This window comes from Alexandromys fortis, unplaced genomic scaffold (genome assembly GCF_014885135.2).
Source record: "Alexandromys fortis isolate MF-2015 unplaced genomic scaffold, M_Fortis_MF-2015_v1.1 scaffold_9, whole genome shotgun sequence".
Classification (NCBI taxonomy): domain Eukaryota; kingdom Metazoa; phylum Chordata; class Mammalia; order Rodentia; family Cricetidae; genus Alexandromys; species Alexandromys fortis.
Window position 1 is genome coordinate 475160 of NW_026067892.1, and position 23947 is coordinate 499106.

Sequence of the window (23947 nt, forward strand, 5' to 3'; positions counted from 1 at the left end):
CCCCCCCCCCAAAAAAAACCCAAGGAGCTGGAGAGGTAGCTCAGTGGTTAGGAGTACTGGCTGCTCTTGCAGAGGATCTGAGTTAAATCCCAGCCCCTGCATGATGGCTCACAGTCATCTGTGACTACAGCTCCAGAGGCCTTCTTCCGGCCTCTGGCACACAACTGGCACATGTATGTATATGCAGATAGAGCACCCCTGCACAGAAGATCAGAATCCAGTATGCACTGGTGGGCACACGCTTATAATCCCAGCACTCGGGAGGCAGAGGCAGGGGGATCTCTCTGAGTTCGAGGCCAGCCTGGTCTACAAGAGCAAATACAGAGCAGTCAGGGCTACACAGAAAAAAAAAACAAACAAAAAATGATTAAAAAAAAAACCTAACAAATATCAAACCAACGTGGATGTGGTTTGAAAGTGGGAACACTTATTTAAGATTCTCTGTTTCCCAGGTTTCACAGTGGTGGCCAGTGGCAAGGTGAGATGCGAGCCACGTATGAGTGACTCTCTGTCCTGCGCACCAGGTGGCCTCTTAGATGCCACTGAATCGCAATTGACAGAAGCTGGACCATCTCAACTGCAGGGCTCTTGGTCCCCACCCCAGGGTGCTAGTTGTTGGTGTCAGAGCTCCGAAAAGACACGAGCTTGTGTGCAAAAGAGTGAGTGGGACCCAGAGAGGAGGAGACGGGTGGGTATCATGTCTGAGTTCACCCCGACACTGTCCCCAGCAAGGGAGCCCGTGTATGCGGGGTGGAGGGATAGGTACCTGGAGGCAATCTTAGTGAAGAGTTCATAGGCGTTCCCAGCCGTGGGCTGGAGCTGCTCCAGTAAATTCTGGAACTCCGCGTCGTATCTGCGGTTGATGTCATCTCCAATGATAGCAAGCTGCCGGCCCACCTGACCCAAGACGCTGTGGGATCGAGAGTCGGGGAATGGGAAGTTAGCCCTGGAAACCAGACTCATGACAGAGAAGGATTCTCCTGGCAGCATGGGGTCAAGGCAGACTTTGCTGCACCCCTCTGAAGGTTCGTGACAGTGTTTGTGGGCAGGAGAGCCGCGTAAGGGCGAGGGACAGGCAGACCCTGAAAGGAGCCCAGGTCCCCCGCTTCCCAGGGACCAGCCCCTGGGGCTGGAGCTTACCTGTTGGGTTCGAGGGGCAAGTTGTCCATCTCGGGGTTGGCAGAAGCAGCAGCACCCTGGGTCTCTTGTTCCTGCTGGTGGAGGTAAAAAACGAAGCTTCGAAAGACCTCCTCCGTGTCCTGGGCAACCTGCTGTTCTGGGGGTCAGAACTGCGGGTCAGTGAGAGAAGGCGGGCCTCAGCAGCCTCCCCCCACGGTGTTCTGCCAGTGTGACCATCCATTCCTCATGACTGTCCTGGCATGTAAATGAGCTCCAGCCCACAGACAGGGAAACTGAGGCACACATGGCCAAGCCATGTACACAAGGTCATGCAGCCGGACAGACAGAGAGGAGCTGTTCATCTTGGTTGTCAAGTCAGTGGATCTGGAATCAGCTAGAGTCACCTCTGGGTAGATCTGATGGTGTCTTCCAGAAGGATAGACTGAGTGGGGAAGGCCTTCCCACAGTGAGCTCACTGACCTTCCAGTGGCAGTACCAGTGCTGGCCCTCCCCCGCTGCCCGCTTTCCCTCACTACCTGCCCATTCCCACTGCCTGTTGGTAAGTACATCTACCCTGACATTGCTGCTTTCACTGTTATAGAACCCAGCAACCTCAGCCTTCTGCTGTGGACCAGGGCCCGCACGGGAATCCTCCACGGCTTCAGCACTAGACGACGAGCTGGGACTGCTGAGCCTCCCCCACCCCCTCCCCACCCCCCGCCTTGTGGAAGAAGGGGAGCTCACAGGTTCTCAGCCTTGCCGCCCAGTGAGTAGGTGGCCTTTATTGGACCCGCTCGTAACGTACGCTCATCTACCTATTCTGCTCTCCAAAGAGCCAAACTGCAGAACGACGTGCAGAACCGGGCTCCTGAGCGTCCAGGTGGACAAGGTCTCCAGCCCTTAGAGTGGAGGAAACAGGAGGAAACCAAACTGGGCAGTCGAAGGATGGTGGTCTCTGTCTTCAGGGTTTTTGTTTTTTTTTTTGTTTTTGTTTTTGTTTTTTAAAGACAGGGTTTCTCTGTGTTACAGTCCTAGCTCTCCTGGAACTCCCTCTGTAGACCAGGCTGGCCTTGAACTCACAGAGATCCGCCTGCCTCTTCCTCAGAAGTGCTGAGATTAAAGGCCCAGCCTTGTCTTCAGTTTTTGAGATAAGGTCTGGCAGTGTTTAGCCTTGGCTAGCCTGGAACTCTGTAGACCAGGCTGGCCTCAAATCACAGAGATCCTTCTGTCTTTGTCTCCTAAGTGCTGGGCTTAAAGGCGTGCGCCTCCGCTCAGCACTGGCGTTTCCCTTCTGAGACGGGGTCTCTACCTCACCCTAGTCCAGGCTGACCTGGAATTCATTCCATAGGACAGACTGACCTAAAACTTGTCCCAATCCTGCCTCAGTCTCTCAAGTGCTAGGATGGCAGACATGAGCAACTACACCCCTCTCGCACAGACCTGGAATATGAACCCCAAGTCCAGGGACCAGCCTGTACCCCCCCAACCCCTGCCAGTTCACTTAAAGGGCAGCCATATTGCCCCCACCCCACCCCCACTGGGATAAGCCAGGTCACTTCCTCCTGCCTCCCACTGAGGGCACAGGGCAGCCGCCTGACTCTTCTGCCTCCCTTCCTCACTTGCCTCCACCAGGTCCCTGTGCCTGGAGAAGTCCCGTGCCGGCTCACTCTTGAGATTATGGGATGGTGAGGGTCAGGAGGGCCTTACCAGAAGGGGAGTCATCACAGCCCTCCCTTGGGGGACCTGGTCCTTGTCCAGATGCCATCTTTCAGGTCTGTGTGGACAGCACTTTCACCCTGCAGAGAAGGAGAAAAAAAAAAGCAGAGATAAGGCTGGGCGTTGTGGCACGCCTTTAATTAGAGGTAGGCGGATCCCTGAGTTCAAGGCCAGCCTGGTCTGACAAGTGAGCTCCCGGACAGCCAGGGCTACACAGAGAAACCCTGTTTCAAGAAAGGGGGGGAAATGAAGAAAGGAGAGAAGGAGGGAGGGAGAGAAGGAAGGAAGGAAGGAAGGAAGGAAGGAAGGAAGGAAGGAAGGAAGGAAGGAAGGAAGGAAGGAAAGAGAGCAAGCAGAGATTAGAGCAGGGACATTGATTGGGCTGGAACCCCCAGAGAGTGGTTGTGCTGGTAGGAGTGAGGGGAACCCCACTTCTCCTACTGCCAGGGAGACTTTGCAGTCCTCTGGGAGCACCTGCTGGCGTCCCCTGGGAGCAGCGGGAACTCAGCCCCTAGCTGGAAGCCTTAGGGGAGACACAAACTTGAGGAAGCCCGCAGAGACCAGGCGAGGAGAGACCTTCAGGAGGCTGTGGCCCAGCCCTGCCTTGAAGGTTCTCATTTCCGTCATGATCGCCCCAAGACAGGGTGAGGCTGCTTTGACAGACTGGGAGGCCCTTCTGCTGTTTCTGAGGCTGCCTACCCCTTCCTCAGCCTGCCACTTCCCAGCCATGAGGGCCTTCATCCAGGCCCACTTCCCCAAAGAGCCTGGGAGCAAACTCTTGAGTCTACCACACACTCCTGACACATAGGAGAACTTAGTTGTGTTGTGTGTTGAAAATGGACATAACTGGATGGTTGTGATGTGACGTGTTTGGTCCTAACACTTGGGAGACAGTGAGTTCTAGACCAGTCTGGTCTACACATGAGGTCCTAGGCCAGCCAAGGCTACCTAATGAGATCCAGTCTCTAAAACTAAAAAAGGAAAGAAGGAAGGAAGGAAGGAAGGAAGGAAGGAAGGAAGGAAGGAAGGAAGGAAGGAAGGAAGGAAGGAAAGAAAGAAAACTCTCACGATGCAGGTGCATTTGGCACACTGTTTTATAGGCTAGAAAATTCAGGACAGAAAGGAGTTACCTGGATCACAAGCACAAGGTCAGAAAAAGACATTTGTCTTGCAGAGTTTTGTTTTGTTTTTTTGAGACAGAGTTTCTTTGTGTAGCACTGGCTGTAGGCCAGGCTAGCCTTGAATTCAGAGATCCTCCTGCCTCTGCCTCCCGAGTGATGGGATTGTAGGCCACCATCGGCGGCTTTTGTTTTTTAACCTGGATTTATATATTTTTAATGTGTCTGTGTGTGCGTGGCTCATGAGATATATGTGGGGGTCAGAGGACCAGTTTCAGGAGTGAGCTCCCTGCTTTCTTCACGTGGGTTCCAGGGACAGAACCTGGGCTGTCACACTTGGCAGCAAGCCCCTCACCTGCTGAGCTCTCTGCTGGCCCAGATTTTTCGGTTTTTGCCTTTTGAGACAGAGTCTCACATAGCCCGCTCTGGCCTCAAATTGAGTATAGGTCAGAGAATGATCCTCCTGCCTCCACTATGTGAGTGCTGAGGTTCCAGGTGTGCTGGGATCAAACCCAGGAGTGTGTGCGCTGGCCATGCTTTTACCAGTTAAGCTACATTTCAGCGCTTACTTCATGGCTTGTTCCCAGGGCATCGCTTCTTTCAGTTACAGCCTGCGTGGAAGTGAGCTGGGACCCCTCAGAGTGTCCCCAGCCTGCCTCACACCACACCCCTACACCGTGGGACACCTCAGAGCGTCCCTAGCCTGCCTCACACCACACCCCTACACCATTGGACTCCTCAGAGTGTCCCCAGCCTGCCTCACACCACACCCCTACACCGTGGGACCCCTCAGAGCGTCCCCAGCCTGCCTCACACCTCACCCTTACACCGTGGGACCCCTCACAGCCTCCCCAGCCTGCCTCACCCCTACATTGTGGGACTCCTCACAGCCTCCCCAGTCTGCCTCACACCACACCTTTACACCGTGGGACCCCTCAGAGTATCCCCAGCCTGCCTCACTCCTCACCCCTAAACCCTGGGACCCCTCACAGCCTCCCCAGCCTGCCTCACACCTCACCCCTACACCGTGGGACTCCTCAGAGTGTCCCCAGCCTGCCTCACACCACACCCCTACACCATGGAACCCCTCAGAGTGTCCCTAGCCTGCCTCACACCTCACCCCTACACCCTTGGACTCCTCAGAGTGTCCTCAGCCTGCCTCACATCACACCCCTACACTGTGGGACCCCTCACAGCCTCCCCAGCCTGCCTCACATCACACCCCTACACTGTGGGACCCCTCACAGCCTCCCCAGCCTGCCTCACCTCACCCCTACACCATGGGATCCCTCACAGCCTTCCCAGCCTGCCTCACTCCTACACTGTGGAACCCCTCAGAGTGTCCCCAGCCTGCCTCACACCTCACCCCTACACGTTGGTGCGAACTGTGTTTTCTTTTGGTTATTGGTTTATTCATCTATGTTAGGCAGGTCTTCACTAGCCGGGATCTCCTCCTGCTTCAGACACTGGTGCACTAGTATTATAGGTGTCCTTTACCACGCCACACCCAAGCCCGTTTTCCTCTTTGACCAGTGTTGGCCGTGCGCTGCTGGTGTCGACAGTTATTTCCTGAGCAAGCGACCTTTCACTTTCAGTTTGCACCCCCTTTCAAGAGTCCCCCTCCTTCCCAAGCTGCCTCCATCACTTCAGGAAGTGACCTTCCTGTCAGTGAAGAGGGTGCAGACTCACCTCGGACCAAGCCCCCTAGCTGCCTGGGACTGGGCGCCCACCTCACCTTTGTCCCGCGCAGGCTGGATGAGACTACTTTAGAAAGTTACTCTCTGAAAAGGGGTTGCAGGGCTGGCTGCCTTCCTCATCAGTGCTGGGGTCAGGGTGAGCAGGCCCTCTCCTCGTCCCTACGATCTAGGCCTCATTAAGACAGTCCTCTGCCTGGCATGGTTCACCCAGCCGCTCCTTCGGGAACAGGGGGCCCTTCCTGCTGCCCTTGTTCTTCAGCCTGGTAATCTCAGGCCGCCAGGGCCAGGAGATGCTGACTGCATCCTCAGAAAGCCACCCTGGAGGCTTGCTGTTGGGGAGCAGATGGACTCTCAACAGCCCCCACAGTCCGTGCTGGCCTGGGCCACCTGGCCCCCGTCCAAGTGACCTGACTTCCCATTCCATCCTCTTGCTGGACCCATGATGCGTGCTCCCCATAGCCAGCCACTAGGCTGTACCTAGAATCGGTCTAGGGGTCCTGCGACAGCGCGGGGGGAGCAACTGTGACATTTCTGTCTCTGTCGTTGACCTTCACCCTTCCCTCCTTCCAGATAACAAAAGTCCCAGTTGCCTGGCATCCAGGGCCACGAGAGCCTGGCCAAGAAGGGAAGCTTTCTAGTGTTCAGCTGGAGGTGGCCCTGTTTGGAGCAGACCACCAGCATGGCTTTGAGGACCACCCAGGGAAACTTGAAGGCTTCCCTCCTCAGTTCGTTCCCACCCGACGGGGCTTTCTGCCCCGCCCTGAGCCGGAGGTGCCAGGATTAGGAAGATGGGGTTTGGCACTGGCTGCCAGCATACCTGCTCGGTTCTGGTCCAGATATGGATGGCTCAGCAGTCTGAAGAACAAAGATCCCGAGAGTCTGGCCACTGATCCCAGGGGCAAGGTTTCAGGCCTGACTTGTAGGAACCAGCGTCAGTGAATTCACGGTGTCTGGAAGCCGCCTCGGGCTGTCTCTTGGCCCAGGAAGCCTCGCGACTTTGTGACCATAGAGGAGCCAGCTGCTTTCGGCAGTGATCAGCTCCCTCTAGAGGAAGTTGCTCGATGGCCGCCGGATGTAGATGCACAGGGACTCCTGCAGCCTCCCGAGCCTGCCTGGTCCCAGCCAAGGGGGAAGCCAACTCTTCGCTGCATTTCCCGCCTCTGATTCCAGGCCCTCACCCTCCATCTTCTCCCTCCAGTGGCAAACAAAACACAAACAACAACAAAAAACAACATGGTGCTGAGGGTGTTGATGCAGGTCCACCATCGCAGCACTCGGGAGGCTGAGGCAGGAGGATCAGGAAATGGAGGCCAGCCTGTGCTACATGACACCCTGCATGAAAGGAGGAGGGGGAAGAAAAAGACTCAGGAGAATCTGTGCTGTCACCTATGGGTGTAGTTTTCCTGTGTCTCGCCTCCCCTCAGTCTCCAGACCCTGGCTGGCTCCCTGTACCCCTCTCCTCCCAGCAGCACCCCGCCCCCACTGCTCCAAGTCATTCTTCCCCCACCCCCACCTCTCCTTTGCCTTCTAGAACTCCTGGAGCTTTCCAACTGGAGGTTTCTATTAGCAGTTGGTCCTGGGCTGGCTGCCTACCATGGCTTCTTGAGTCACGGTCCCCTCAGGATGGCAGCCCAGGCTCGGACCCCTCGGTCACGGTCACGAATCTTGGGCTGCTCCTCCGTGTTGCGCTTTCTACGAAGCCTGGTCGGGAGCAAAGGGAGTTCTAACAAGTCCCTGGCCAGGAGCGGACCCAGCCCCTCACAAGAGCAGGAGGTTGTCTCCCCAAGGATTGGCCCCCGGGGAGGTTGTTGGAGGAGGGGGCCAAGGCTACGTGCAGTGGTACCCAGGGTCCTCTCTGTAGCCCCCTCAAACGTGCCGCCTCATGATGCCTTTGGGCTGGGCACTGGGGATATGGGGTCCCAGACCCTCACCTCCAAGGATACCCTGAAGCTCCGGGCCCAGGGTGTAGAGGTGACATCAGTCCCCACCAGAGAAATCGTGGAGGTTCTGGGGTACCTGTCTGAGAAGAAAGGAGAGGAGAAAGAGACAGCAGGGGAGGCCTCTGGGGCCTCAGACAGGTGAGGGGCTGCGCTGTGGTGGGGGGGGAGGGTATTGTCCAGAGAGAGCAGGGTACAGGCTGGAGGCCCATGGCTGGTGAAGGGTTGGGGCAAAGGGTCCTGAAGAGTGAAGCCGTGCTGGCTGGCACCTCTGTTCTCAGCCCCTTCTATAGCCCAGTGCTCCCAGCCTGCCAGCTCACCCTCCCTTCCTGGTCTTAGCAGCTACTCCCTGTGTGAAAGGTACCCAACAGATCTGTGAAGAGACCCCAGGCGGATCAGGGCATGGCCACACCTCTGGGTGTCTCCTGACTCCTTCACCTGATTGTGCTTTGGGATTAGGGAGCACTTTGCTCAGGCCCTGGAGGTGGAACAAGGATGCCTGCAGTGGGTTCCAGGACCACTGGCACTCGCCCCTGGGGCCTTGGTCAAAGAGGAAGAGGAGGGGCCCTGCCTAATTGAGATAGGTAAGTATGATAGCTGGAGGGGGGCAGAAATGGACACCTGTCCTCTAGGCCCTCTCGGGTGGGGAGCCCTGCAGGGCACGAGCCATAACTTGAGAAGACAGCGGAGCACTGCTGAACCTCTCTGCCCCACGCTCCTTGTCTGTAAGGTGGAAACCAGATAGCTCGTGTCTCAGAGGCACACTCAAGCGTCAGCGAGATGCTGTTTGTCACGGACCAGAGCCGGACCCAGCACAGAGCCGGGTGCAGTGACTGGGCCTGACACTCAGTGGGCCTTCCATTAACACAGGACACAGCCGGGTGCAGTGATGACACGGCCTGGCACACAGTAGGCACTGTCCAGCACTTAGAGGGAGGAAAGAGCTGTCACAAGTCCAAGGTCCGCCCAGCTTCATAGGGACATACTTCTCTCAACAAGAAAAGTCATAGCATAGCAACAGCACAGCTAAGCATAGTGGCCCACACTTGGAACCCCCAGGAGCAGAGGCAGGAAGTCAGGAGTTCGGGGCCAGCCTTGGCTACATAGCAGAGCTGGAGGTTGGGCTTCATGAGCTGCTGTCTACAAAACAGAAAGCAAAACAAATCCACACAAAGCAATAAGACTGTGGGGCAGCGAGGTGGGTCTTTAGGTAAAGAGGGCCACTGCCAAGCTCGAGGACCCGCGTTCCTGGGACTCACAGGCTAGAAGCTGAGAACAGATTCATACAAGCTGTCCTGTGACCCCTTGTACATACGCCATGGTGTATACCCAAGATAAAGAAAGAAAAGTGTACTCTGTGAGTTCGAGGCCAGCCTGGTCTAGAAGAGCTAGTTCCAGGACAGGAACCAAAAAGCTACGGAGAAACCCTGTCTCGAAAATAAAAAAAAAAAAAAAAAAAACAAGAAAAATGACAAAATATCCAAGCTCCTTCTCCCATCTCAGCTTAACATCTGTCCACTGGTGCAGGGAGGGAGCACCCTGAATGCTGCTTTTCTCTNAAAAAAAAAAAAAAAAAAAACAAGAAAAGTGTAATGAACAAAATTAACAAAAGGAAAAAACCATCAGAAGAGGGTAGGCCCACCCTCAGGCCCTTTCCTCTCCCTCTGAGAAGTCTCTCTCATCAACCTGCTGCCGGCCTCACTGACCGATTCTCCACAGGAGACCTCAGGCTGACCTCCTGCAAGGTGGGGTCCACCCCATGGAATTATCTCCTTGGCTTATACAAACAACTGCAGAAATCAGCCATGGCCAAGGTCAGCGGGACTGGGTCCCAGGGACTCTCTCCCTTTTGAGCTGGGATCTGCCCCCTCTTGTTTACTGGTTTGGGGAGGAAAAGACACAGGCCTGTAGTCCTGATCATCTCTCTCCACAGGCTCAGAGACCAGGGGTGCCTCAGTTTCCTCCCAAGGACGGCTTGTCCCATGAGGAGAAAGGGGAGCGAGAGGAAGCGGAGGAGGACAGCTACCTCAAGCTGTGTGCCCCGCGCGTCACTGCCACCTCCCAGTCTCAGCTGCAGAAGATATTTAGGGCCACGGATACAGTGGGTAAGAGTCCGGCTTTGGCCGGCGGCTGAGGGAAGAAACGCGAGCACTGACCGCGAGGTGGCAGCAGAGACCGACGGTGACTGACTTGCGCGGGTGCGCTGTTGGTTGACCTCCAGGCTTAGCTAGGGTCCAGCCGGACCACAAAGCACCCCCCCACCCAACTCGCCCCCCCCCCACTCCTGCCCGAGGGAGAACACCTCCGAGCCTGGTTCCGGCTCAGCAACCCTATGTCTCAGAGTAGGATCGGACAACAGCGGTTGGTTCATTCGGCCTGGCGAGGTGGCTCACGGTTAAAGCGCTTGTTGCTCTTGCAGAGGACCCCAGTTCAGTCCCCAGGACCCACGTTGGGTGGCCCACAACTGCCAGTGATTCCAGCACCAGGGGACCCAATGCCCTCTTTTGGCTTCCACAGGCACCTGTGCACAGATACACACTTTAAAAAACAAACAAGCAAGCAAACAAACAAAAAACCCTAAACACAACGATAGCCCAAATACCCCCAAGATGTTGTGTGTGCTTACACAGCCATTGCTAGGGCCGTTCTTTAAAAAGGTGAATTGACACCTCTGAAGTGGGTGACTTCACAAGTTGTTTGAGTCCACTGACAGCGTGGGAATTGAAGCACAGAGAGGTTCAGTAACTTGCCCAAGGCACACAGCTACTATCGACAGAGCTGGGACTTCACTTCGGGCAGCTGGGGGCAGTAGCACACCCTGCCCGGGAGCAGCCTCCCGCCCCCACTGTAGGAGGAGCCCAGGGGTGTGGGAGAGGCTGTGCCTGGCTGACTCAGGTACCTGAAGACTTTACTGGAGCTGGCCTGGGTGGTAGAGCTGAGGAAGGGGGTGGCTATCCAGTGGAGATTGCCTGGCAGGCTCCGCCTGCCCCACACTCTGAGAATGCAGGGATGAGAAACCCCATTTCTCCTGCACGCTTGCTCAGTCATGTCAAATGTGTGGCCTCAATTGTCCACACACCAGTTAACAAGCAACACAGAGCCCTCTGAGGTTGCCAGCACCCTCCTCGCCTATCCAGGCCCAAACACACAATTTACTGGCACCAGCTCCCTGCTGGTTGAGCAGGTCTGAGCACACTGCCCTCTGCTTTAGACCCTGATGCCAAGCCCAGGCCAGGAGTCAGGGTCCTGTGAGTCTCTGCTCGTGTTCAAATAACTTCTTTGAGCATCTCATGGGATTTAGGGTTTGAGGAATCTGTTTTTATTATTTTAGACATTCTTACGAAGTTGTCTAGCTACCCTTGAACTTGTGATCCTCCTGCCTCAACTTTTTTTTTCTTGAGATAGGGTTTCTCTGTGTAGCTTTGGAGCCTGTCCTGGAACTCACTCTGTAGACCACTCTGGCCTCGAACTCACAGAGATCTGCCTGCCTCTGCCTTCCAAGGGCTGGCATTAAAGGTGTGCGCCACCACCACACTACTCTGCCTCAGTTTCCAGAGCTGAAGGTCCCAGGGTTCTGTCCCAGTCTTTCTGGGGACCAGCCTCCCCCACCCTACCTGCAGCTGCCTGCAGAGGAGCTGGGTACCATGAGCGTCACAGGAAACCTGGTGGTTTTTGAGGGTCTGTGGGACACATGCCAGGAAGAGGAGCAGCAATGTCTGTCTAGACGTCTGTCCCCACAACACTCAGCTCACCTCTTTGCCTCAAAGGTTTCGTGGAGTCAGAGCTAAAGAAGATTCTGGCAGTACGGCGGGAGTCCCGCCTCTGGAAGGTGGGCAACCCAGAGGGCCGGGAGCTGCTCACTCAGCCAGACATCACGCTGGAGGAGGCTGGCATGGTAGATGGCCAGGTATGCATGGGTGCCCATCTAATCTGCTAACTCATGAAAGTGGGGTGAGGGCCCCTTACCTCACAGGACCCTGGTCCTTGATTGCAGCCCCTACTGCCTAGACTCTTCTAGAGGAGGGTCTGAGATACTACCCTCTTTCTGGGAGCAGTGCACACACGTGTGCACGCGTGCACGCATGCACGCACACGCACCACACACATGCACACAAGTGCAAACATATGCACGCACACATGCTTTAACATTCTCACTTGAACCAATATTGTCCCTGTTTTGTTGTTTGTTTGTTGAGCTGGGCTCTTGTAGCCCAGGCTAGCCTGACTGTAGTAGCAGAGGCTGGCCTTGGGCTTCTATTCCTTTCGCCTCTACTTCCCCAGGGCTGGATTTATAGATGGGGAGATTTATCAAGATGGGCTTGCATTTGAACTACGCATATCTTTTCCTGTTCCCTATCATCCACACCAAAGCCCACAGACACACACAGGCTCTGGGGAGCAACCACATGTCACCGCGCCAGTTCCGAGTCAGTTTCCGTCCCCTCTCTGACTCATGGGACTCTCTGCCCTGACGGTCTGTGGTTCACAAAAGGGAAGAGTCCCGGGCTCACACAGGAGTCCAGTCAGACCATTCTGTTGTGTCATCTTGACTTTGGTCCTTGACCTCTTTAAGGACCCGCTGAGACTCTGTAACAGGTTTCACAGGCTCCTCAGTGTGTGTGGTGTGGGGGTGTGTCTGTGTGTGGTGTGGGGGTGTGTCTGTGTGTGGTGTGGGGGTGTGGAGGGGGACACAGGTCGACACAGGAGGACACAATGGCCGGCTCTGACAGGAATTCACACCTGGTGGGAACTAAGGACATCCTAAGCTTGCCCTCATGTCCGTGTCCAGGAGCCTGATGCCCCCACACCCCTAACCACACAAGCTGTGTGGGCACTGGATTTTCCCCTCATACAGAAGGGCTCCAGTCCTGGGATCTGTCCTCCTCCAGGACCTTGTGAGCCCACCTGCCCTGCCCATCCTGCGCTCACAGTCCTGGGCTAGCATTGGCAGTACCAGGAGACTTGGGGGTTCCTGGATAGTGCACGTGGGGCCCCCAGTCCTCTCTTTGGGGGTTCAGAGGTACATCCTCGACTCCTGCCTTCCACAGTGGGTGTTTCAAAGCCCCATCCTCTCCCCGCCACTGCTAAGGGGGGCAGCGGTGGGCAAATGCCAGGGACCTGAGGGATGGACGTTAAGGCAGCTGAAGAAAGAGTATGCAGACAAAGGGAAGGGGGGAATGTCTGGGTCCCTAGCTTTCAAGGAACCAGAGGTTGAAGTATTCCTGCATTATGGGGGTAGTTGGCTCAGGGTTGGTGAACCTGGGGTCAGCTTTGGGGTGGTGGGGAAAGTTTGGAAAAGGTGGCCGGGGTGAACTGAGGGAGGTAGATGGGAAGGTTCCGAATGCAGAGCAGGGAATATCTTTCTTTACCCGTGTCTGCCCACAGCACCTGCTCCTGGAGGAGATGGATGAGATGGGAAACTGGCCTCCTCCAGAGTGAGGCCCCTGTCGTCAGGAGCCCACGGCGCCCACACCCCTGGGACCCCAGTCCAGCGTGTGTCTCTTCCTGGGACATATTCAAGGAGTCCCTGTGGCCCTGGGCTTTGGGGTGAATAGCATCCTGTGTGTGTGTGGTGGGCGTGCCCAGTGCTGTCTCTACCCGTCAAACTCTGGTAGATGATGTTCTTAATAAAAGCTTAGTTTGCCATTAGCTTCCTGGGCTGTCTGTCATTGGCCACCACCCGTCTGCCTCACTCCTTGAGTGAACCTGGTTATTAGGGTCTCTAGTCCCTAATTCATGCCTGCAGAGCATGGGGGCTACCTCTGGGCACGGGGCAGGGAGAGCAGGAGGATTTAGGCTAACCTGGGGATGTTGCCTGCCAGTCAGCCAGCCAGAAGGAGAGTCCCCAACTTCCCTCTCTCTGTTCCCAGGCTTCTCTGTGTCCTCACCAGGAGGATCCGGGAATTCTCCCAGCAGGAAGTTCCTGCCCAGCCAGCTCAGGGACAAAGCCAGGAAAGGGGCCCTGAACTGCAGGGACCTGCTTCAGGAGAGCTGGCCAGGAGGGCTACTGGGGGGTGCAGGCGAGGAAGGGTCCCCTGAACCTGGTGTGTCTTCTGTTCTGCCGCTGTCATAAAACACTGGCCAAAAGCAAGTTCATTTCATCTTGGAGTTTGCTGTCCCTTGTGGAGAGGAGTTAGGGTGGGGACTTAAGGCAGGAACCCGGAGGCAAGAATTGAACCGAGGCCAGGGAGGGGCCATTCTACAGGCTTATCTCCTCTGCGTTTCTCAGCTACCTTTTTATTTTCTTTTAAGATTTATTTTAAGTCTTGCATGTGCGTCTGTGTGTGTGTGTGAGCGCGCGCATGTATGTATGCATGTGTGCATGTGTACACACGTGTGTATGGTGTGTGCATCTGCTGAGAACAGGTGGCCGCAGCTCTGGAGGAGGGTGTCAGATTTCTGGAGCTGGAGTTACAGAGAGTTGCAAGCAGCCCCTATGTGGTTGATGGGAACCAGAGTCCAGTCCTCCGCAGGAGCAGTATGTTTCTTACACAGCACAGGACCACCTGCCCAAGCAAACCGCTGCCCACAGGTGGCTGGGCCCGCTGGCATCAATTAGAAATCAAGAAAATATTCCAAAGCATCCCCACAGGCAGGCCTGACGGAGGCAATCCCTCAGATGAGGGTCCCTCTTCCCAGGTGTGTCAAACTGACACCTGAAACTAACAGACGGTAGGGGGAGAATGTCTTTCCAGACTAGATGTTGACCCCTGGTCATGACTGGGCACTTCAGGGCTCCTGAGGGAGGTCAGAGGATGCCATGTGGCTTCTGGGGAGGCCCAGAGTATAGAGACCCAGTGCTGCCTACATTCAGAGGTAAGGGAACTTGGGCACGGAGGGGGGGTCTCCATCCTGGTTTCCTGGGATACCAGTAAGTGCTGTGGTCCATGGGGTCCCTGCTATCACAGAGGGTACCCGTTCCTCTCCCAGACCCAGATTCTGAGCCTCCCTGCAGAAACTTGTCTGTGTTACCCCCACCTCCCACCTTAGTGGGTTACAGAGCTAAAGACCAGCATCAGCTAAGGTACACTATCGTCAGAGGCCGGGTCTGAAGAAGGAAGCCAAGCAGGCCTTGGAGTCAATCTCTGCCTGAGTGCTGGGGTTCCAGCTGAGTGCCACCGTGCCTGGCTTGGCCACACTGAAGTCACAGTGACCAATCACAGTGGCTGTCTGCTGGTGCCTGGTGAGGGGCCACGTACTTGGGGTGGTAGAATACTGCCTGGCTCACTGAAGGGGGTGGGGGACCCCATTTATGGCCCAGCCATCACTGTGGGGGTGGTAGGCGATGTTTGGAAACAGCTAGGGACACTTTGGGGGCCAGGAGCTTTCTCCAGGGCTTCCTGGCCAGGGGCCCATGGAGGCCTTGACTCAGAGTCCTGAGCTGGAGGCTGGTGGAGGGCCAGCTGTGCTGAGTCAACCAGGAGGCTGCCTTGTGACCAGATGACTCACCTGTGCCCTAATTGCTCTGCTAATCACTTCCTTCAAGTGGGGGCGCGATGGGAAGGGCGAGGCCTTGACTGGCAGCAGGGTTCATAGGGGGCATATAGACCCCCTGGGGCAAAGGCTTGGTTCAGTGTACAACGTCCTATGGCCCTTTCCTCTCCTCCTCTTCCTTTGCTGCATCTGTGGGGTAGCCACCTGTTTGTCTCCCTCTTCTTCAGGGTTTCCGTGAACCACAAAGACTGTGGGGCACGGGCATGGGCGCTGGTGCTGTCTGGGGGGCAGGAAAAGGGTGTGTGTGTGTGTGTGTGTGTGTGTGTGTGTGTGTGTGTTGGCACAGGCGTGAGGCCTCTTCCCAGCCCTGAGGGGTCCAGGACTGGCTTCTGAGGGAGGCCTGGCTTGGCACGCGTGGCGATGATGGCAGACTTTCTGAACAAGGAGCTGCTGTAGACCGGGGAGTCCCTGGCAATGAGCAGAAGCCTGCAGACACTCCTGGGTCCAACCTGGAGACTAGGGGTTCTCAAAGCTGGATGTGGGATCCAGGAGGCCTTTGGCGTCACTGCGCAGGCTCCATGGCTGGAATCTGGCTAGCACACCAGGCAGGGAGCAGCCTTCACTTTGCTCACTTGAACCAACAAGGCCGCCTGTGGTCAGGTTTGTAGCATTGGGCTGCTGGGGACAGAGGATGCTAAGCCTGTCATTCTAGGTTTCTCCCACCTCAGTGTCTCTCTGCTGGACACCAAGTGTTTCTGCCCGTGCTTGCCCCTGTGTGCTGCTCACCATATTGTACCGTGTTGTACCATGCGGTGGAAGGTAAACCAACTCCAAGTCTGTTACTAGGGATGTTCTGGGCCTCAGTGGAGGCCTCAGGTGGGGGCACTTGGGAGCTTAGGTCCTGGTGGGTCTGCAGGACCTCTAGGGGAGCTGGGGCCCCAGCCTCTGCCAGCCTCTCCTGCTGAGTGAGCAGCCACCAGCCCCCCATCTCCAACTGGAGAGGAGGTGAGGATTGTGGGAAGAGTCCGGGACAACATGACAGGACACATCAAGGGTCTGGAAGCCGCTCTCACTGTGACCAACTCATGTGACCACAGACCAGTCCCCTCCCCCCACATACACACACTGAATCAGTGTTGTGTTCATGAGCGTGAAATGGGAAAACCTCAGGCTCTTTACGTAGGCTGGTGAAGAGCCAAAAAGGATCCTGCTGCCTCACAGATGGTCCTTAAAGAGGGGACACTTGAGTCTCAGGGTTAGAGAGCTTGCCTGCAAGGCACAGTGCCCCCCTAGGTTCCAACCCAGCACAATGTGACCTGAGTGTCTGGTGATGGTGGCCTCTGGTGGTGGCGTCTACAATCCCAACACACTGGGAGGTAGAAGCAGGAGGATCAGAAATTCAAGGTCACCCTTGGCTACACAGCAAGTTGGGGCCAGCCTGGGATATCTCCAAAACAAACAAGCAGTATTTCAAAATGAAAAACCAGAATGGCAGTACGGACCAGAAGGATCCTCAGAACAACTCATTAGTGAGCCCTGCACCCCGCTCAGTTTTAGGCACTGGAGAGTGGAGTCCAATGGAGCACAACACAAAGTCCTCCACCTTTGGCTGGGCATAGGGGCGCACACACCTGCAATCCCAGGGCTTGAAGGCCAGCCTGGGCTACCTGAGACCCTGCCTCAACCCCCCTCCAAACAAATGAACTAGGTTGGGTTGCCTCTGAAGGTTTTTACTGCAGGGATGCCCCTGGGCTGTACCTGTATGAAGTGGTGATCTAGTTCCTTAAATGGTGTCCCCTGCCCTGCAGAGTGTAGAACACAAGGCCTGGCGCGTGGAGCATTGCAAGGGTCGCATGTGTGGGCCCATAGCTGGGGAGTGGTGGGCGGGCTGCAGGTCACACAGCATCTACGGAGAAGCGTGAACACCCACGCAGATGCAGCCACCCAACCGTGCAAGTTTCTGCTGTGGTTTCTGGTGCCCAAAGCACAGATGAACACAACCTGTCAGCTGGCTGCAGGGGCTCCTGTCTGCAAATGAAGTTCCCAGCCAGGTTGTGAGCCACACAGATGGGGGCTGAGCAGACTAGCCAGGGAATGTAAGTGACAGCAAGGATCCAGTCGGTGCCTGTGCACCCCAGGGCCACTGCCCCACCCCTGGATTTAATGGCCTTGAACTGATCCTCCTACCTACACCTCCTAAATACTGGGGTGACGGGCAAGCATCACCAGGGCCAGCTGCTTTCCTGACCACAAGTATGTGGAGGCCTCCTCACTCAGTTCTCCAGTTGAGGATTCCCTCTGTGCGTCTGGCCTGGGGCCCTTAGTTACTCCAGTTCCCTCGCCCTATCCGTGGAGTTGCCAAGCCCAGGACACTCTGCTCTGGGGATTTCGGCCCCCTCTCTAATGGAGTTGGAGGCAATACAGGTCCTGCTTGTTTTCTCCACCCTTGCTGTGCCTGAAGATTCCTGGCTACCAGGCTGGCTCCTGGGCCATCAGGATCTACAGTCACAGCCCAGGGCCATCCATCTCCGTAGTAGGCACACAGGGCTGTTTCCATGACACCATGGCAGGGTTGCTGGGTAGTTCTGGACCTCATAAGTAGAGGGTGGTTCTCAGGGGGCACTCCAGGATAGGAGGGGGTGGGGAACCAGAGAGGTCATCCATCATGTTAACCACTCGGCTACCTACAGCAGCAGCCAGTTTCACAGCGCGGCCCAAGCCAATGTCGGTGACTCAGCTGGCATTTCCCGGGCAGCGGGAATTATGGAGGGCTGTATATCAGGAGACAGACAGGCTGAGAAGCACAATGCAGAGGGATCGTGGTAGCCAGCCAGGTGCAGTTAGGAGGTGGAGGGAGGGGCATTAGGAGTTCAAGGTCATTCTCAGGTAAGTGGTGAGTCTGAGGACAGACTGGGCTTTTGGAGGCTAGCCGCCTGGGGTCGTCTGGAGCTGTGTGACCCCAGGCAGTTGCTTCACTTGCTCTGGACATCCTGTTTCCTGTCTCACACAGGTTATTAGAGACCTCCTTGCATGCCAGTGCGGAGAACAGCTAACACACACAGGCTCTGTGTAACTGGAGATTACTGTCCTTTGAAAACAGCAATCCTCTGTTCAGAGCCCTGGCCCGGGTCCCTCTCACCAGAGTCCTCCCGAGGCTGGCAAGGCCCCTGGCCATCTGGCTCTTCCTGTGTCTTCAACCCCATCTCTGGTTATTATTCTTGCCTGGTGCTCAGTGTACACCGCCTCCTTTGCTGTTCCCTGACCACAGTTTGCCTACTCCGACCCCCAGGGCCTTTGCACCTGCTGCTCACGCTTGCCCTTGGAGACTCCTACTCTGGGGATCCGTGTGACACCCCAGAGATGCCTGATCCCTGAAGTCTCTGCTCTGCTGCCTGCCAGTCTGCCTCCCTCCCCTCCCCCTCTTTCTTCTTCCCAGTGCTGGCAGTGGGGCATTCTGCACATGCTCCAGCCACGGACGCCACCCCGAGTCGGGGGTATTTCTAAGTTTTGTTTTTAATTCTTGTTTTGTTTCTTCTTTCTTCCTTCGTTAGCCACTCTGTATAGAGAAAAGAAAGCACCACACCTGTCTACAGAAAATTAGAGGCAGACCAGGAATTCGCTCTATAGACCAGGCTAGCCTTGGGGTGGCCGCCATCCTCTGCCTGCTAAGTGCTGGGGCTTCAGGCACGGCTACCCCGCCATCTGTTATTTTTATTTTATTTTTATTTTTTTTATGCCTGGATGTGTTTTTCTCTAATCACTGCCATCTTCTAATTGATTGCATATTGTCTGTCTCAATTGGAACCCCAGTGTCATGGGTTTCTATGTCGCCTGCTTTGGCTGCTGTGGTCCCTGAGTTTAGAACCAACCTAGCTGGTACAGACAAGGTGGTCTCTCCCTCTCTCCCCCTCCTCCTTTTTGAGGCAGAGCCTCGCTGTAGCTCTGGTTGGCCCATGACCTGCCATGTAGACCAGGCTGGCCTCGAATGCACAGACATCTCTGGCCTCTGCCTTCCAAGTGCTGGGATTAAAGATACACCCAAGGGCTGGAGAGATGGCTCAGTGATTAAGAGCATTGCCTGCTCTTCTAAAGGTCCTGAGTTCAATTCCCGGCAACCACATGGTGGCTCACAACCATCTGTAATGAGGTCTGGTTCCCTCTTCTGGCCTGCAGACATACACAGACAGAATATTGTATACATAATAAATAAATATTTAAAAAAAATAAATAAATGAAGATACACCCAGACAAGGTGGCCTTTAAACTTAGCTGGACTGAATGGATAGATGGGTGGGTGGCAGGTGGGTACATGAAGGGATGGGTGGTTGGTGGGTAGATGGGCGGGTGGATTCTGGGTAGAGGAAGTGAAGCTGTAAGCAGGAAGGAAGCCAGAAAGGATTATCAGCTCAGGACAAGCGGTACCCTTGCCGGCCCTTCTACCCTGACTTCTCAGCTCCCTCACCGGCTCTGCCCTGCTTACCCAGCCCTGGACATGGCAGCTCCAGCTGGGCAGAGGACCAGGCCTGGACAAAGTAGTGCTTCCTTTCGGATGTGGGATACACAGCTCCTTCTGCAGCTGGAGGGCAGGGTGAACCCCACTGCTCAGGAAGTGCCTGAAGGCCTGGGTGGACCTTGGGAGTGGTTAAGTGGCTGGGGCTGGGGCTGGGCACTCTGTGCTCACAGCCTGACCATAGCAGGTCTGGAGGTCCTGCGCAGAGGTGGGGAGGGCAGGGCAGCTACACTGACCCCAGCCTCCCTGCCCCTCACCCCCTCAGAGCATGCCACTGAGGGCCGTCATAGGACTTTCCCTATGTCCTGATTTGGAGGGTGTCTCCTGTGGCTGACCATGTGCCACCAAGGAGCCATTGGTATCTATAAGGATGACTCTGCAGCTCCGATCTGAGCCTGAGAACAACGTGACAGCCCCTCCCCCACGGGCCTCATTCCCCCCCCCGCCCCCCCCCCTCCGCCCCAAGCCAGCCTCTCGCTGTCCCCAGCCCACAGGGCAAGCTCAGGGCTCTCTAGTCCCCAGTCTTGGAATCTGAGTTAGGGCTGTGCTGAGCCACAGGCTCAGTTAGCACAGAGACCTGTTTGGAGATGTCAGTTGTGATGGTTTTAAAACCCAGCCCCTAAGTGGGAGACTGAGGCAGGAGGAGTCTGCGCCAGCCTGGGCTACCAAGTAAGAGTTTGTATTTAAAAACAAAAGGCAAAACTGAAACCAAAAGAAAACTCTGACATCTTTGGCACCTGGAGAGCAGGGCTGTGTTCCTATTCACACAGTGAGGGCAGAGCTTGTCTGGTGTGCACGAAGCCCTGAGTTGAAACCACACCACTCACTGGTTGTAGTGGTACACTGTGGTAACTCAAGCACCCAGGGAGTGAAGGCTGGAGAATCGGAAGTTCAAGGCCAGCCTGGGCTACATGAAATCCTGTCTCAAAAACATCAACAAAGGAGCTGGAGAGATGGCTCAGCGGTTAAGAGCATTGCTTGCTCTTCCAGAGGTCCTGAGTTCAATTCCCAGCAACCACATGGTGGCTCACAACCATCTGTAATGAGGTCTGGTGCCCTCTTCAGGCCTGCAGATATACACACAGACAGAACATTGTATACATAATAAATAAAATTAAAAAAAAAATCAACAAAGTCCAGACGCCATGAGCGTTTGAAGTTTCAGAGCTAAACAATGGCTTTAGGCTTCCATCATGGCCTCCAGCCTAGAACGGAACCACCAGCCAGCTGTAGGCAGAGCCACGGTGCACACCATCCCAAACGTGCCTGTGGGCCAGATTCTGGCCCTCATGGGCTGCTGACCATGTGACATGAGACCCCCCAGCAAGAAGCACCTCGCAGGCCCTTCCAGCGTTCCCAATCTACAGCAGTTGTGCTAAATGAGGGTTCCACACCGTTAAGTCTCGCCTGTTTGTTATGCAGCAATTGCCATGGGAACATTGCCCCGAAGCCCCCAAGTCGTCCTGTGTGCTCTGGCCACCCCGTCTCCCAGGTGGAACCACGCCTGGGCTGGACCCGAAGCCTGGAGATAGCACCTGTGCTTTGAAAACGCAGGCAGGGAGCTGGTGGGCAGCTCCCGTGAGAGCAGAATGTTCTGGGCTCACCCTGATGCTAAACCATTTCAGAACCATCAACTGTGGCATCCGAGAGAGGGCCTGCCCCTCAGAGGGCATTGCAAGCACAGCGTTCTCTCTCTCTCTCTCTCTCTCTCTCTCTCTCTCTCTCTCTCTCTCTCTCCCTCCCTCCCTCCCTCCCTCCCTCCCTCCCTCCCTCTCTCTCTCTCTCTCTCTCTCTCTCTGTGTGTGTGTGTGTGTTTTGGTTTTTCGAGACAGGGTTTCTCTCTGTAGCCCTGGCTGCCTTGTAACTTGCTTTGTTGACCAGGCTGGCCTTGAACTCTGAGACCCGCCTGCCTCTGCCTACCGAGTGCTGGGACTAAAGGTGCAGCCACCACCACCTGGCAGCTTTCTCATTCTTACGCTGGTTTCTTCCCCATCTGTGTAGTCGTTTGTGAAGTCTCTTGTAACTGCCTTTCAGGTGGGCATTGCTCTGGCTGTGGCGGGGTGACTGGGCACGACCACAGTTCATGTTCCAGGGAGTGGCTTCAGAAGCAGCCTCAGGCAGTGGCTAACCAGGAGGTGGTGACGCGTCCAGGCTGGCTGCAGATCATGAGGTTAGCGGCTATGAGCGGCTATGAGCGAGCTCTTGAGGTCTATCATAGAGAAGCCTTAGAGAGCGAGGCGTCTCTCCCTTCCTGGTGTAATTTTCTTTGTGTATGTGTGTCCTTCATTCTTGAGAAGGATCTTGTGCTGCCCAGGTTGGTCTTAAATTTCCTATGTAGCCAAGGATGATCTTGACCTTTTGATCCCCCTGCTTCTACCTCCGGAGTGCTGGAATTACAGGTGTCTGTCAACACACCTGGATTGTGTGCTGCTAGGGGTCTGGAAAAGCTAGAAGTCGCAGCTGTCACGTCCCAAGTTTGAGGTTTTGCATAGGCGGCCTGCATGTCCCCTTTTGAAAGTGCTCCACCATTGCAGCCCATGTGCCTCTCTCTACCAGGAAGTCCTTCCTGTTGTCTGACCCCTTCTGCTGCTATCCTGTGTCCATGGGGACAGAGCTGCTGTCATGGACTCTGGAGTCCTGTGGAACCAGGGCGAGGGGTCCTGCATGTGATCCACAGACGGGAGCCCACACGGGTGCAGAGGGCCAGAGCTAAGGACAGAGGAAGCTGGCTGGGCCCCATGGGAAGCTGGAGCCAAAGCAGAGCTTGGAGCCAAAGACAGATCTTGATGGGGTCCATGTCCTGATTTGGGGATCCTCTCAGCCACCATGAGGACAATGGAGTGGTCTCTGCCAGCTGCCCTACCCGTCTGGGCATCTCTAGCTTGTGGACTCTCCCTGATTGGAGCATACGATTCTTTGGTGCACAAGAAGGTTCAGGCGGGTCTGAGTCTGGGCTCCAGGCCTGCCGTCTGTGACGTTCCTCCCACTGCCCGTCTTCCAAAGAGGTGAGGGACGCCCCCCTCGCTTCACCATGGTAACAGCAAGGTCAAGGGGTCATGCGGTCAGCTTTGTATGGCAACAGCCATGTTTGGAACGGGATGCCCACTAGGGGCAGGATGCCTGCAAGTAAGTTTCCCTGTATGTAAATGGGCCCAGCTAAGCCAGGTGTGGTGGCCCAGGTCTTTAATCCCAGCATTTGGAAGGCAGAGGCAGGTGGTTCATTGTTAGTTTAAAGCCAGCTTGGTTTACATATTGAGTTCTAGGCCAACCTGGGCTACATAGTGAGCCCTCGTCTCAAAAAAAAAAAAGAAAATCACACAAAATAAAACAAAAACAAAAGTTTAAGTGTGAGTTTAGTCGGGGGCGGGGGGGGGGGCCTCACATCTGGGATAGAAGGATCCAACCCAGCCTGCATGGAAAGTTCCAGAGGCCCTGAGTTCAATTCCCAGCAACCACATGGTGGCTCTCAACCATCTGTAATGAGATCTGGTGCCCTCTTCTGGTGTGTGGGCATACATGCAGGCAGAACACTGTATACGTAATAAATAAATAAATCTTAAAAAACAAAACAACAGCAAAACCAAACAAAAACCAATCAATGAAGCAGCTGGCTGGCTGTGGCTTGGTTGGCAGAGTGCCAGCCGAGCCGAGCAAGTGCCAGGCGCTGATCCTGTAAAATGGGTGTGATGTCACAGGCCTGTGGCCCAGTGCTTCAGAAGCAGAGGCAGGAGGTCATCCTCAATGGAGAGTCTGAGACCAGGCTAGGCTGTAGCAGTTCTCAAGCAGTGGGGTCAGACATCAGATCTGCACATCAGATATTCACATTTTGATTCTTAACAGTAGCAAAATTACAGTTATGAAGTAGCAACAAAATAATTTTAGGGTTGGGGCTGTATGAGCAACTGTCTTAAAGGTCATAGCATCAGGAAGGTTGAGAACCACTGCTATAGATGGAGAGTTTGGGGCCAGCCTGGGCTACAGGAGACCCTATTTCAAGTAAGGAGAGAGGGCGGCGGCGGGGGGTGGGGGGAACAGCCCCTGCTTATCAAAGGCCAATGTCAGGGTTGGGGCTGAGAGTCACAGCAAGCTGGAAGCTTTAGCTGGGAAGAGGGAACTGGATCCCCATTCAAAAGGTGGCCCCCATGTCCTTTGGGATTGGCTAACCTTTGGTTGCAGGCTGAGGGGTACAGCACTCTGTGGGGACTGCCTCTGTCTTTCAAGAATATATCTTTACAGCCTCAAGGACGCTAGCTGCCTGGGCTGCCCATTCCAGGGACCCCAGGATGCTGAACTCTTCCGTTTCCTGTAGTTGGGTGACCCTGTTAGTTGGGCTGGGCAGAGGGCTGGCAAACAGGCGTGTGGATGAATGACTAACTGGAGACTCCCAGAGGAGAGAAGCCAGAGGACCTGGACTGG

General features: G+C 55.4%; 2 protein-coding genes across 2 annotated transcripts; one reads left to right on the forward strand and one right to left on the reverse strand.

The window, feature by feature from the left end:
- Nucleotides 1–606: 606 nt before the first annotated feature.
- On the reverse strand, nucleotides 607–6677 carry Bak1 (BCL2 antagonist/killer 1). The gene is made up of 4 exons (XM_050139233.1): nucleotides 6468–6677; nucleotides 2827–2915; nucleotides 1141–1276; nucleotides 607–910 (listed from the first exon to the last, which is right to left on the reverse strand). The coding sequence occupies exons 2-4, from the start codon at nucleotides 2882–2884 to the stop codon at nucleotides 622–624; spliced, it is 483 nt and encodes a 160-aa protein (XP_049995190.1). The 5' UTR covers nucleotides 2885–2915; nucleotides 6468–6677; the 3' UTR covers nucleotides 607–621.
- Nucleotides 6678–6859: 182 nt separating this feature from the next.
- LOC126499751 (gametogenetin-binding protein 1-like) lies at nucleotides 6860–13428 on the forward strand. Its single transcript, XM_050139086.1, has 6 exons — nucleotides 6860–7728; nucleotides 8047–8171; nucleotides 9307–9401; nucleotides 9521–9692; nucleotides 11355–11494; nucleotides 12973–13428. The coding sequence occupies exons 1-6, from the start codon at nucleotides 7274–7276 to the stop codon at nucleotides 13024–13026; spliced, it is 1041 nt and encodes a 346-aa protein (XP_049995043.1). The 5' UTR covers nucleotides 6860–7273; the 3' UTR covers nucleotides 13027–13428.
- The last annotated feature ends 10519 nt before the right edge of the window (nucleotides 13429–23947 follow it).

What these genes read in the sequence shown, in the direction of transcription:
- Bak1 (XM_050139233.1), bottom strand. Translation starts at nt 2,884, where the DNA reads ATGGCATCTGGACAAGGACCAGGTCCCCCAAGGGAGGGCTGTGATGAC. An exon ending in CTGTGATGACTCCCCTTCTG is followed by an intron (nt 1,277 to 2,826) that starts GTAAGGCCCTCC and finishes TCTGACCCCCAG; the next exon opens with AACAGCAGGTTGCCCAGGAC. An exon ending in TTGCCCCTCGAACCCAACAG is followed by an intron (nt 911 to 1,140) that starts GTAAGCTCCAGC and finishes TCGATCCCACAG; the next exon opens with CGTCTTGGGTCAGGTGGGCC.
- LOC126499751 (XM_050139086.1), top strand. Translation starts at nt 7,274, where the DNA reads ATGGCAGCCCAGGCTCGGACCCCTCGGTCACGGTCACGAATCTTGGGC. An exon ending in AGAAATCAGCCATGGCCAAG is followed by an intron (nt 9,402 to 9,520) that starts GTCAGCGGGACT and finishes CTCTCTCCACAG; the next exon opens with GCTCAGAGACCAGGGGTGCC. An exon ending in CTGGCATGGTAGATGGCCAG is followed by an intron (nt 11,495 to 12,972) that starts GTATGCATGGGT and finishes GTCTGCCCACAG; the next exon opens with CACCTGCTCCTGGAGGAGAT.